A 13,718-nucleotide genomic window follows, 5' to 3' on the forward strand; every position below is an offset into this window, starting at 1 on the left:
AGTGCTCTGTAGACTTCGTGAGAAGAAAATATCCCCAGAATGTCAGGAAGGGACTAAACGGATAGAAATGTAGAAAAAAGCCAAGCAGACTGTTACTTCATTTGTTTCGAGTTGCCAGAGCTTTAATAACGAGTTAATGCTTAGGAAAATAGCGTGGGCTCACATGTCTGATTTTCAAGAGGCAAAGTGACTCTGTGTCCATAGGAGTCAGGACGTCGGTTGTGTAAGGACAGGGGTTGACTGGAAGGGAAGGGGCATGAGGGAGCTTTGTGGTGACAGAAGTGTTCCATATCCCATCAGGATTACGGTTCAGACGGGTGTGTACACGTGTCAAAACTTTCTGAGTTGTGCAGGTAAGATCTGTGCAGTCGATGCAAAATTTAACTTCATTTTGACAAGACCATCCAGGAAAAATGGGGTTTTTTTTCCACATAATTTTACACTCTGTAGTAATTAAGAAGCAGAGCTTATTTTACGTGTCCTTATTTTTATTCTTTTCGTTCTTTATATTTTCTTGGTGTTCCAAGATTATTTCTTTCATCACTTTTCTCCTGTTTAGGGAATGTCCTTTAGCAGTTCTCTCTTCAGTTTATTCTTTCAGACTTAGAGAAGCTGTGCAGAAGTGGCACCTATAAGATCGTACAAAGAAAGAAAAAAATATTGAAAGCTGTGTGAGAAAAATGGCACGTCAGCTACGGGAGAAAAGTGATTCAGCGACACCCTGCTTCCCTGATGTTAGCGCCTTCTGGAACCACAGACGAGTTACTGACACAGGAGATCCACGTCGGTGCCCTAGTAGAGCCTCGTCTGTAGCTCTCATCAGAATCTTGACAATTTTCCTACTAATCTTCTCTCTTTGAAAACAGGTGGAACTCACAAACAATGAAATTCAACTATTTACAGTGTACGATTCCGTCATTTTTAGTATGTTAACAGTTGTGCAAGCATGACCACGGTCTATCTAATTTTAGAGTATTTTCATCACTACTGGGAGAAATCACCAGCCCATTAGCATCCGTTTCCATTCTCTTTCCCCAGCCCCTGGAAACTACGAATCTGCTTTCTCCATCTGTGCGTGTCCTTTAATCTGGGCCATTCACGAAGCTGGAATTTTGTCATTTGTGAGTTCTTTCCTTGAGCATGTTTTCACGGGTCGTCTGTGCTGTACTGTGTGTCAGTACGTCCTCCTGCTGCCGAATAATGTTCTCCTGCATGGATACATCACATGTTGTTTGTCCATTTGTCACGTGATGGGCGCTTGGGGGACCCCCATCCTGGGGCTGTGTTGCGACTTGTGAAGTTAGCACTGGTGAGGTGCAGCGAAGCTGCCAAGACGGCCAGCGGTGGCTCAACAGCAGGCCACCAGAGGGATTGGAAAAGAGATCTTAGATGGGCCCGTGAGGGCCACACGGGGAGGGAGGGCAGAGTGCAGACACAGGGCAGTAGGACATGGGCTGGGTGCCTTTATCAGGGTCTGTGGGTGAGTGCTCTGGGGTTCCTGGGCGAGGGCTGGACAGAAGAGTGGGGCTCTGGGAAGTCCCACGGGCCTGCATCGAAGAGGCACATCAGGGGAAGGTGCTGGGAGGTGGGGCGGGGCTGGTCCTCAGGGCTGCGGGAGAAGTCCTGCCAGGAACTGCGTTTGCTTGTGACTCGCTGGGCTGTTTTCTAGGGCACCTGTGTGCTTGAGTGCCTGCCGTCGGTTCCCAGTCCCTTCAGGCCACTTGACCGAACAGAAGGGACGGTGCAGCTGAGCTGCGGTCTCAACAGGGACATCACTGAGCGGGGCTGCGGTCTCAGCAGGGATGTCACTGAGCGGGGCTGCGGTCTCAGCAGGGACGTCACTGAGCAGGGCTGCGGTCTCAGCAGGGACGTCACTGAGCAGGGCTGTGCTCTCAGTGTGGACGTCACTGAGCGGGGCTGCGGCGAATGGTCCCAGACTCGTTTTTGTGTGGTGCAGCCTTGCTGTGAGGGTAGTCTGCTGGTGACAGAGCATCTTAGTTTTCTTTCATCTGAGGACGTCTGGAGTTCCTCTTCATTTCTGAAGGACATTTTCACTGGGTATAGGATTCTGGGTTGATGATTCTTTTCTTTTGACACGTAGGAAGTGTTGTGTCACTTTGTCCTGGCGTCTGTGGTTCCTGGTGAGGGATCCAATATCATTGGATTGTTTTTCCTCCCATAGGCAACGTCTCAGTTCTCTCTTGCAGCTTTCAAGATTTATTTTCTTTGTTTTCAGTGTTCAGAAGTTTGGCTATGACGTGTCTTGGCATAGATTTCTCTTTTGTGTGTGTGATTTTATTATTTTTTTCAGTGTTCCCAGAGTCATTGTTTATGCACCACACCCCGTGCTTCACGCAATACATAGATTTCTTGAGGTCCGTCCCAATTTGAGTTGCTCAGCTTTTTAGATAGGTAGGTTTGGGTTCTGCTGAATAGGGTAAGACTCAGCTGTTGTTTCTTAGACTGCTTTCCAGCTCTGCGATGAGACGAATGTTAGATCTTCTTTATGGTCCCACTGGACCCAGGGGCTCTGTGTTTTTTTTCTTTCTTCTCTCGGTTATTCAGATTGGGTAATTTCTATGGTGCTATCTTCCAGTTCACTGATCTCTCCTCTGTCCCTTCCTCTTTCTCTATCAAGTTTTTAATTTCACTTATTGTATTTTTCAGTTCTAATGTTTCCCCTTTGTTATTCTTTATATCTTTGATTTCTTTGCTGAGATTTTTTTTCATTTGCTTATAGCAGGTTACAGTAGCTCATTGAATAACTTTTATATTGGCTGCTTAAAAACTCTCATCTGATAATATTCATATCTACATTGTTTTTGTGTTGGAGTCAGGTGAATGCCTTCTCTCACTCTGGTTGATTGACTCATCTCCCAACTCGTAACTGAGCCATCTTAGGAATGTTTTCTGTCTCAAGTAATAAGTCTCCCGTGATTATTTTAAAAGATAAAGTGAGTAGTTAAAGCTCAGAACTTGCTAATCTGTGGCCGGAACAGACCCAAGTTCTGTGTTATTTTCCTCCTGTAGAGTATATAAAGTGATTACCTTTCTCTTCGTCTGTGTTCCCTCCAAGCGGATTCTCTCCTTCGTGTGTGTTGGCCTTCCTGATTCTGTCTGTGTACCCGTGCCGTCTTCTCTCTTGGTGTACTTCCTTGTTAGGCGGAGCATGTCCTGCCAGGTCTCCAGAGAATGGGTGTGTGGGAGACAAAACTTCTGAGATAGTATGTGTTTGGATGATTTTTATTTTACCCTCACCTAAAATAGTCATAGTTTGGCTGGGTATAGAATCTCAGGTTAGAATTATTTTTTTATTTCTGAATTTTGAAGACTATTCCTGTATCTTCTAGTGTCCAGTGTTGAGCAGTTTTGACTCCTCTAACTCTTTGTATCTGATCTGTTTTTTCCTCTAGAAGCGTATAGAATCTTCTGTTTCATTTTTTGAGCTGAAATTTTATGCTGATTTGACTGGGGTATTACATGTATATTTTATTAATGTTGGTAGAAACTAAAAGGGCCCCTTTCAGTTTGGAAACTTAGGTCTTCTAGTTATAGTAATCTTTTTTTCAATTATTTTGAATTATTGAGTCATTACTGAGTGATTCCCTTTCTTTGTTGACTCAGTTTTCTCTTTTTGGACTATCTGTGATTTGAGTGTTGAGCCTCCTATTCTAGTCCTCTTTTTCTTCTGTTCTCCATCTCTTTGTTTTTTAGCACCACTTTATAAAAACTTTTTATTTATCTTTTTAATTTCTTTTCAGTGTTCCAGAATTCATTGTTTATGCACCACACCCAATGCTCCATGCAGTCCGTGCCCTCCTTAATACCCACCACCAGGCTCACCCAACCCCCCACCCCCATCCCCTCCAAAACCCTCAGTTTGTTTCTCAGAGTCCACAGTCTCTCATGGTTCGTCTCCCCCTCTGATTCCCCCCAACTCACTTCTCCTCTCCATCTCCCGTTGTCCTCCGTGTTATTCCTTATGCTCCACAAGTAAGTGAAACCATATGATCATTGACTCTCTCTGATTGATGTATTTCACTCAGCATCATCTCTTCCAGTCCCATCCATGTTGATACAAAAGTTGGGTATTCATCCTTTCTGATGGAGGCATCATACTCCATAGTGTATATGGACCACATCTTCCTTATCCATTCGTCTGTTGAAGGGCATCTTGGTTCTTTCCACAGTTTGGCAACTGTGGCCATTGCTGCTATGAACACTGGGGTACAGATGGCCCTTCTTTTCACCACATCTGTATCTTTGGGGTAAACACCCAGTAGTTAGCACCACTTTTAAGAGATTTCCGCAACTTTATTTTCCATCCTTCCTATTGAGATCTTCATCTCTACTATCATGCATTTAATTTCTAACTGCCTTTTTTTGAAATTAAAAAATATAATATCTCATTCTTGAATAATGGATGATATAACTTCTATCTCTTTGAGGAAGGTATTAATATTTTTTTAAATTTTTCTTCTCATTGCACACTCTTTTCTTTTCCCTCCTTTTGTTTCTGTTGAAAATGATGACCATCTTTTTCTCAGAGATCTGGTGATGTGCATTGTCTTCTCATGTTTAAGGGTGAGATTCATAGAACAACACCCATTCATGATAAAAACCCTCAACAAAGTAGGTCTAGAAGGAACTTACCTCAACATAATAAAGGCCATATATAAAAAACCCACAGCGAACATCATAGTGGGAAAGACTGGGAGCTTTTCCCCTGAGGTCAAGGTCACGACAAGGATGCCTACTCTCATCACTTTTATACAGCATAGTGCTGGAAGTCCTAGCCACGGCAATCAGACCACACAAAGAAATAAAATCATGCAAATTGGTAAGGAAGAGGGAAGACGTTCACTATTTGCAGATGACAAAATACACTATATAGAGAACCCCAAAAACTTAAACACTGTTGGACCTGATACATGAATTCAGTAAAGTCACAGGATACAAAAATCAGCAAAGAGAAACATGTTGCATTTGTATACACTAATAACCAAGCAGCAGAAAGTGAAATTAAGAAACAATCCCATTTACAGTTATACCAAAAATAATAAAATGCCTAGGAATAAACTTAACCAAGGAGGTGAATGATCCATACTCTGAAAACTATAAAGCATGGATGAAAGAAATCGAAGGTGACACAAAGAATTGGGAAGACATCCGTATTCATGGATCAGAAGAACAGATACTGTTAAAATGCCCATATACCCAACGGAATCTGCAGATCTAATGCAATCCCTATCAGAATGCATGTTTCACAGAATGAGAATAAACAGTCCTTAAATTTATATGGAACCATGAAAGACCCCGAATAGCCAAAGCAACCCTGAAAAAACAAAAGCAAAACAAAACTGGAGGTTTCACAATTCCAGACTTCAATTTATATTAGAGTTGTAGTAATCAAAATAGTATGGTACTGGCACAAAAAGAGACACACAGACCAATGGAACAGAAATAAGCCCACAATTATATGGTCAATTAATCTTTGACGAAGGAGGAAAGAATACGCAATAGGAAAGAGACAATTTCTTCAACAAATGGTGTTGGGAAAAGTGGACAGCTACACGCAGAAGAATGACATTGGATCACTTTCGTACACCACACACAAAAATAAATTCAAAATATATTAAAGACCTAAATGTGAGACCTGAAAACATAGAAATCCTAGAAGAGAGCACATGCAGTACTTTCTCTAACATCAGCCGTAGCAACATTTTTCTAGATCTATCTTCCGAAGCAAGGGAAGTAAAAACAAAAATAAATTATTGGGACTTCTTCAAGAAAAAAAAAATTTCTGCACAGCCAAGGAACCATCAATAAAACTGAAAAACAACTTACAGAATGGGAGAAGACATTTGCAAATGACCTATCCAATGAAGGGTTAGTATCCAAAATACGTAAAGACTTGATACAACCCAACACGGAAACCCCAGATAATCCAATTTAAAAAATGGCCAGAAGACCTGAACAGGCAGTTCTCCAAAGAAGACATTGAAATGGCTAAAAGACAAACGAAAAGATGCTTAACATCACTCATCAGCAGAGAGATGCAGATCCAAACCACATTGAGATCCCACCTCACACCCGTCAGGATGACTAAAATCAACAACACGACAAACGACAGGTGTTGGCGAGGGTGCGAAGAAAGGGGAGACCTCGTGCACTGCTGCTGGGAATGCAAGCTGGCGCAGCCGCTCTGGAAAACAGTACAGAGTGTCCTCAAAAGGTTAAAAATGGAGCTACCCTATGACCTAGTATTTGCAGTACTGGATATTTACCCCAAAATATAAGAGCACTAGTTCGAGGGGATATGGACACCCCTATGTGAGAAGCACTATTATTTACCGTGGCCAAACTGTGGAAGCAGCCCAGGTGTCCAGTGACTGATGAATGGATAAAGATGTGGGGTGTGTGTGTGTGTGTGTGTGTGTATCACACGTATACATACATACATATGTATACACATGTGTATAAAATGGAATATCACTCAGCCACCAAAAAGAATGAAATCTTGCCATTTTCAGTGATGTGGATGGAGTGACAGAGTACAATGCTAAGCAAAAGGAGTCAGAGAAAGACAAACGCCGTATGATTTCCCTCGTGCGGAATTCAAGAAACAGAAACAGAAGACACGTGGGCAAGGGATAAAAAAGAGGCAAACCAAGAAACAGACGCTTCACTGAAAAAACTGACGGTCAGCAGAGGGGAGGTGGGCGGCGAGACGGGGGAGAGGGGCGATGGGGACTCTGGAGTATGTGTGTGGTGATGAGCACTGAGTGACGCGTACGAGTGCCGGATCACTGCACGGTACACCTGAAACAAGCGCAGCACCGTGCGTCACCTCCGCCAGGAAGGATGGTGGGAGCCGTTTCTGCCGCCAGACACCCAGCTTGCGGCGCAGTCAGGAGCTGGACCGCGGTGAGAGCCGGTGCAGCCGCTTCCCGGGAACCCACGGGCCGGCACCGTTCGCGCTTTCTCAGATTGGCCGCGGAGGACTCGTGTAGTCTCCTGTCTGCAGGGCAGAGGCCTGCGGACTCTGGAAACACAGTAGGGAGGACGGGGTGTCTTCAAATTTATGGGTACGTTTTCGCATAATTCATGTGCTCTCCAGAGAGAGCATCCTTCTTCACTTGTGCCTGAGGTCCCTGCCCCAGAGATTGTTTAGAAAATAGATAACCAGGGGCGCCTGGGTGGTTCAGTGGGTTAAGCCTCTGCCTTTGGCTCAGGTCATGATCTCAGCGTCCTGGGATCGAGCCCCGCATTGGGCTCTCTGCTCGCCGGGGAGCCTGCTTCCTCCTCTCTCTCTGCCTGCCTCTCTGACTACTTGTGATCTCTCCCTGTCAAATAAATAAATAAAATCTTAAAAAAAAAAAAAAAAAAAATATATATATATATATATATATATATATATATATATAAAGAAAGTAGATAACCAGTCCTCGAGGGAAAAAGCAATTGCTTAGGGGCAGGGAGTAAGGAAGAGGGTCCAGAGATGTAATTTTTTCCCTTCTTTAAAGGTCAGTGTTAACTGAGTTACAATTTTACGTGGGGTGAAATCCACTTACCAGTACAGAGTTCCAAGAGTTGTGACATACGCGTCACATACACGTAAACCGCAGTCAATACCCAGGACGGTTTCATCTCCACAGAGTAGTCTCTGTGCCACGGTGCAATCACCCCTCCTCACCCCCAGGCCTTGGCAACTGCGGGTCTCTTCTGTCTTCCTGTGGCTGTGACATTTCCAGAGGCGCATATAGGCAGTCATGACGTGTGCAGAATTTAAAGTCCAGCTTGTTTCCCGGCATAATTTGAGATTTATCATATTTTTGTGTGTATCAGTTGTTAATTTATCTTATTGCTCTTTACATTTTTACTCTACGGAGATGCCATGGTCTCTTTTTATCTGTTCATCAGCTGAAAGATGTTTGGGTTATTTCCAGATTTTCGCAACGATGAGTAAAGACCCTGTGAGTAAAATATTTGAAAATACATTTAACCAAAGTAGAATCATGAATGGGAAGTAAGCACGTGAAAAGATTTGCCTTTTCCAATATTTTGACAATTTTTATTGGGTGGTTTGTTTTATTATTAGTAATTATTGAGTGTTTTTGAGTTTATACTCTGTATTCAGTTGGGTTTTTTTTTTAATTTAATAAATCAGATACATGTTTTGCAAGTATTTTCTCCTGGCCTACTGGCTCATCTTTTCATTTCCTAACTGTATCTTTGGAAGAGCAGATGTTTTTAATTTTGATAATGCTTACTCATTTTTTTCTTGTATGGATTTTGCTTTTGGTTTTATATCTGAAAAATTCTTACCAAACGGAAGGTTACAAAGATTTTCTCTTGTTTTGTTCTAGAAGTTCTTGGTGTTTTAGGTTTTACATTTGAGTCTATTATTAATTTTCACATAAGTTTTGTATGTGAGGTATGGATTCAAGTTCTCTGTTTTCACGTACGAACATTCAATTTTTTCCAGCACTGATGGTTGAAAAGGCTATTATTTTTCAAGTTAGTTAATTTTTTTATGGTGCAAAAGGTACTTTTATTATAGCACAGGTCCATAGACTAAAAGAGTTGCACTGGGTTTGGTGAGGAGCATCTGATTATATATACTTTTAGGTTTGTGAAGGGTAGAGATAATGTAAATTTCTAAGGAATTTCTTTCTGTTTGCTGAAAGTAGGGAGTCCTGGTACACGAAGGTCTGGCTATTTGTCAAGATAAGGTTGTATTTAGTCTTTGATGAATATCTACATTAAGCCGTGAGTTACTTGAGGAATCTTTTTTCTTTTTTTTAAGCTTTATTTATTTTAGAGGGAGAGGGAAAGTAAGAACATGTGGGGGGGCAGAGGGAGAGAATCTTCAAGCAGACCCCCCACTGCGGGTGGAACCTGATGCCAGGCTCTCTCTCACCATCCCTGACATCATGACCTGAGCCAAAACGCTTAACTGACTAAGCCACCCAGGCGCCCTGAGGAGTCTTTTTTTCCTTTTAAATTAATTAATTTAAGTAATCTCTATGCCCAGCATGGGGCTTGAACTCACAATCCCGAGATCAAAATTCCTACTCTCTACCAACAGAACCAAGACAGGCAATCTGAAAAGGCTATTTTTTTTAAATTAAAATGCATTTCTTAAAAAAATATAAAGTGGTATTTATATGTTTGTTGAGATTTTACAAAACTGTGGTGTGTTCCAGTGTTTTCTAATCTGTTTCTTTTTTTTTTTTTTTTAAGATTTTATTTATTTGAGAGAGAGAGAGAATGAGAGAGAGCATGAGAGGGGAGAGGTTGGAGGGAGAAGCAGACTCCCCACCAAGCAGGAAGTCCGGTGCAGGACTCGATCCTGGGGCTCCAGGATCATGACCTGAGCTGAAGGCTGTGGCCCAACCAATGAGCCCCCCAGGCTAATCTTGTTTCATTTATCTCTGATTGTCCCTTCACCAGTATCCCACTGTCTTGACACCTCTTAAGTCTTGAAATCAAGCACTCTGAGTCTTTCACTGTGTTTTTAGATTGTTTTGGCTGTCCTAATTCCTTTATTTTTCCAAAGAAATTTGAGAATAGTTTATTGATTTCTACAAACAAGCTTACTGGGACTCTGGCTGGGAGTGCGCTGGGTGTGGATCACTGGGCAGGTTGACATAACAGTATCGGGACCTCTGGTCCATAAGCACGTTCTCTCTCAGTTTACTCGGGTCGTCATTAATTTCTTACATCGGTGTTTTATGGTTTTTAGCATACAAATCTTGCACATATTTTGTGAGCTCCATACCTAAATGTTTTATGTTTTTGGTGCCATTGTGAATGATAGTCTTTTTAAAAAATTCCGTTTCCAATATATTGTTACTGATACGTGGATACAGGTGGTCATCGTGGGCTGACCTATTTAAACCAATTAGTTTGAGTTGTTCAGGGCTTCTGTGTTTTTACTGATTTTCTTTCCTTACTTTTTTATCAGTAATGGAAATAACATCAAAGTTTTCAGCTCTAACTGAGAATTGATTTGCCCATAGAGTTCTATCCTATTTTGCTGTGTCTTTTGAAGCTCTGTCATTTGGTACATCCGTAATCGAGACTTTTCTGTCTTCTTGGTGTGCGACCGCTCTGTAATTAGGCAGTGTGACTCCGTGGTCCTGGTAACATTTCCTGTTCTGAAGTCTACTTTGTTTGGTAATAATATAGGCTCTGTAGCCATCATTAAGTAGTGTTTGGCGTATTTTAAATATTTGTTTTTACTTTTAACCTTTGTCTTTGTCTTTCTCTTGAGTGTCGTGTGGGCGGCGCGGAGTGGGGTCTTGCTGTCCCGCGCGTTCTCTGGCTTCTCATCGGTGTGTTGACACTGTTTGCATTTGATGTATAGAGAAAAATACAAAAATATCTCTGGTTTCTTTTTTCCTCTTTTTTTGTTCGCTGTTAGATTATTTTAATATTCTATTTTATGGTGCTGTTGGCTTATCATTTGTACCTTAAACACTTTTTCTATGACTTGCCCTAGGGTTTCCATTACAATCAGACGCACTCTGGGAACCTGCACTGGTGTTTCCCCATCTATGAACCCTGTTTGGTTCAGTTTCGTCCTCTAGCCGTTCCTGTACCTGGGTCATCTCCGGCTCTGGCTCTCTGAATTACTTCGTCACTCCACTGTGGGCCTTTCCCTTGCTTTGTCGCAATTTCTGATTGGACGGTGGACATTTTGTGGATGGCGAAAGAGCAGACTTTTTCTGTAACGGGCTGAATAGTAAATATCTTTCGGGCCAAATGTGGTTTCTGCCGCACATTCTTCTTTCCCCCCCTTTTTAAAAAAGTATCCCTTAAAAATGTAAAAATCGCTCTTCGCTCACAGCCGGGACAGAAATGGCTCGTGGGCAGCATTTGGTCTCCGGGCCGTAGTGAGCCGGCCTGTCTGCAGCAGGGAGTGAGGTTAGCGCCGCCGCGGACATGGCCGTGCAGCCTCTCCTGCTGGGCCGTCAATGTGCGCTGAGATGGGTGTGGGTTTTGTTCTTGCCATCTGTGCACCGCGGGCTTCCAGGTCTCCTCTCTCCCTCCTGCGGAGTGAGGTGAGAGCTGGGCTGCCCGAATGTCTTCCTCGGGACCCTGCTCCCCTCTGCGCAGCGGGCCCTCCCTTTGCGCCTGTGTTCAGGGTGTCACCTTCCTTCCTCTCGCTCCTTTCCCGGCCGTAGACGGCTGTTACTGGCTGCTGGGAGTTTGCCGCGCTGATGCTGGGGGACAAGGGAAGTTCTTGTTGTTTTGGGTCAACTCCCGTCCATCTGTGTCTGGGTGCTGGGGTCTCCCCAGTGATCCTTTCCTCCTCCCTGTGGCAGCCACTCTCCGCCACGGGTCTCTGGCCGGCCCATACTGGGGGAAGTTGCCATGTCCTCCCCCAGAGTAGGAGGACTCAAATGGTCCAGGCCCAGGACGTCCTGCCCTCCGTCCTGGGTGGAGCGCAGCCGTCTTCGCTGGGCCCTGGAGGCCCGGCTCAGCGCGGGGCCTCCAGCAGCGTCCGCACACGGCAGTCCTCACCGGGGACTTCCCGAGTCTGCTCTTGTGATCCACTCACTTGTTCAAAGAGTTAAGCATAGTGCTAAGAAAGAGGGACGAGTTTTGAGCCTGGTTCCCATCACGACATCCGGCCGAGAGTGGACGGACGGCGCGCTGAAGCTTCCCGGTCGGCAGGCGCGAGGAGCAGGGCAGCCGGAGCCTCCTGGTTGCGGCTGTGGCTCCGCGCCGGGGTGTTCGCGCCCAGCCGTGCTGCGGCGATGCTGCGGTGATGCTGCGGCGCGTGCCCGCCGCTAGGTCCCCGGACTCCAGAGAGCCTTCCTCGGGAACGGGGCGGTACTGTGCGTCCTGCCGCGCCTGTGCGGGGCTCGGGGGGACCGATGCGCTCCGAGTACAGGCGGGGCGGTACCTCTTCCACAGTCTCCCGTGGGCGCAGCCGCGGCAGCTCTGCGAGCGACTCGGCAACACGGAAGGCCCTCTTATTTCTAGTTCGGCGTCTTCAGACTATCCAAGTGAGAGTGGTATTTGAGGACGGACATCACTAAATCGATGGTCATTGAGTTCTTTTGTGTCGCTCTTAGGCGCTAAGCCTTTAGCTCAAGAAGAGACAGTGTCTCGGTCGGCTGGTGGTCACCGAGCCGTCAGACCTGTCGTTCCGAAAGGCCGAGGGCTCCTGACGGATAGACTTTGCCCACTCCTGCAGAGTCTCATTCTAACCAGAAGCGTTCCCTCTCTCCCCCAGACCCGGACACAGAGGTGTGTCTCCACACGCTGCGACTCGTCCAGTCTGTGGTACTGGAGCCGGAAGTCTTCTCCAAGTCGGCCTCCGAGTTCCGGAGCTCCCTGCCCCTGCAGCGCATCGTGGCCATGGCCAAGAGCCGCAACCCGCACCTGCAGACCGTGGCCCAGGAGCTCCTGGAGGACCTCCGCGCCCTGGAGCGTGACGCGTAGGGGCGCTCGGTGTGTCCCTTCCCCTCCCCCAGGCCCCCAGTTTGTGTTCCGAAACCGTCACCGTGCGCCATGTGTTATAGACGGTAGAATGTGAGTGACTCGAGAGGGACTTGAATGCATATGTATCCGCCCCACTTCCTCCTGCAAGCGAGAGTACCTGAGGGCGGCTGCTGGACCCGGCCGGGGGCAGCCTGCGAAGGATCCACCCTTCCGGCGAGGCCCACGTCCAGGACCTGGAGGACGGTCGCCTTAGAGCGGCTCCCGCGGCTCAGGGGACTTCCCGAGACCTCTGGGTTCCCCCGCACTTAGGAGATGAGATAGCCACGTGCCCCGCTGGTCAGCACTTTCCTGAGATACATGTTGTGAAAAACAATTCATTCTCTCTCTAGTAATGATATTTATTACCTTAAAATGCAAGTTCACCTTTAAAGCTTTCGGTGAACTTGCTAGTTCAGGTGACATTGGATGTTTCAGTTCTGTTTTTTGTGCCTGTTTTACTTTTGAATAAAGAAAGTCAGAAGAGTCACTGGTGTGCACGACGCCTGTGTTCTGAAACGCTGTACGCTCGCTGTCAGGAAGTCGCTTATGATGATGCAGATACTTGGTCGGTGGGAAACACTGCCTTACGCTGTTCTGGGGATTCGTACGCTCAGAAGTCCCACTTTCCATACAGGAGAGATCAGGAAAAGGGGCCTCCCCGACGAGCGCCCGTACCGCTGGGTGAGTTCTTCAAATGACGTCTGCCGGGGTGCCCCAGGGTGCCCGCAGCTCTCAGATCCTTCTCAGCTGCGCCTGGGCCGCTGGCAGAGCGACGGAAGCGGGCACGTGAGAGGGGACGTTCCGTCCGGGTGACCCCGGAGAGTCACATCAGGGAGCACCTTTCTTGGGCTGCTTCCCTCATAGAGACGCCGTGGGCGCTCGGGCTCAGGGCACCTCTCGGGGTGAAGGAACGTGCCGCAGCCCCGGTGCTGGGGGCCTTGTCCGCGTCTGTAAGCTGCGTCTGCTGTGTGGCGCGCCCCGAGAGCTTCATCTTTCTAGCCAGGGGTGGGGAGGACAGCGCGGGCGGAGTCCCAGGGGCCGACAGACCGGGGAACGCCGCCAGGTCGGCGGAGCCGGAAAGCCGTGCTGGGAGGTGGGTTGAGACCCGTGGGTGCAGAAGTCGGTCCATCCGTGTGCGCTGGCTCGGGAGGTCTGACCTCCGGCGGGTAAAATTGAGGACACTGTGTGTTTGGACTCTTTCTAGCACGGAATTTTCTGTT

General features: G+C 46.3%; 1 protein-coding gene across 3 annotated transcripts in view; it reads left to right on the forward strand.

Moving 5' to 3' along the window:
- HSF2BP (heat shock transcription factor 2 binding protein) overlaps nucleotides 1–12,984 on the forward strand; it is a 100,456-nt gene extending 87,472 nt beyond the window's left edge. For all 3 annotated transcript variants that reach the window (XM_080819773.1, XM_080819775.1, XM_080819774.1), the window contains one exon: nucleotides 12,251–12,984. In XM_080819773.1, coding sequence (XP_080675899.1) covers nucleotides 12,251–12,459 — 209 coding nt within the window. In that variant the 3' untranslated portion in view covers nucleotides 12,460–12,984. The remainder of the gene's footprint in view (nucleotides 1–12,250) is intronic.
- Nucleotides 12,985–13,718: the final 734 nt, after the last annotated feature.

This window comes from Martes martes, assembly GCF_963455335.1.
Source record: "Martes martes genome assembly, chromosome: 1".
Classification (NCBI taxonomy): domain Eukaryota; kingdom Metazoa; phylum Chordata; class Mammalia; order Carnivora; family Mustelidae; genus Martes; species Martes martes.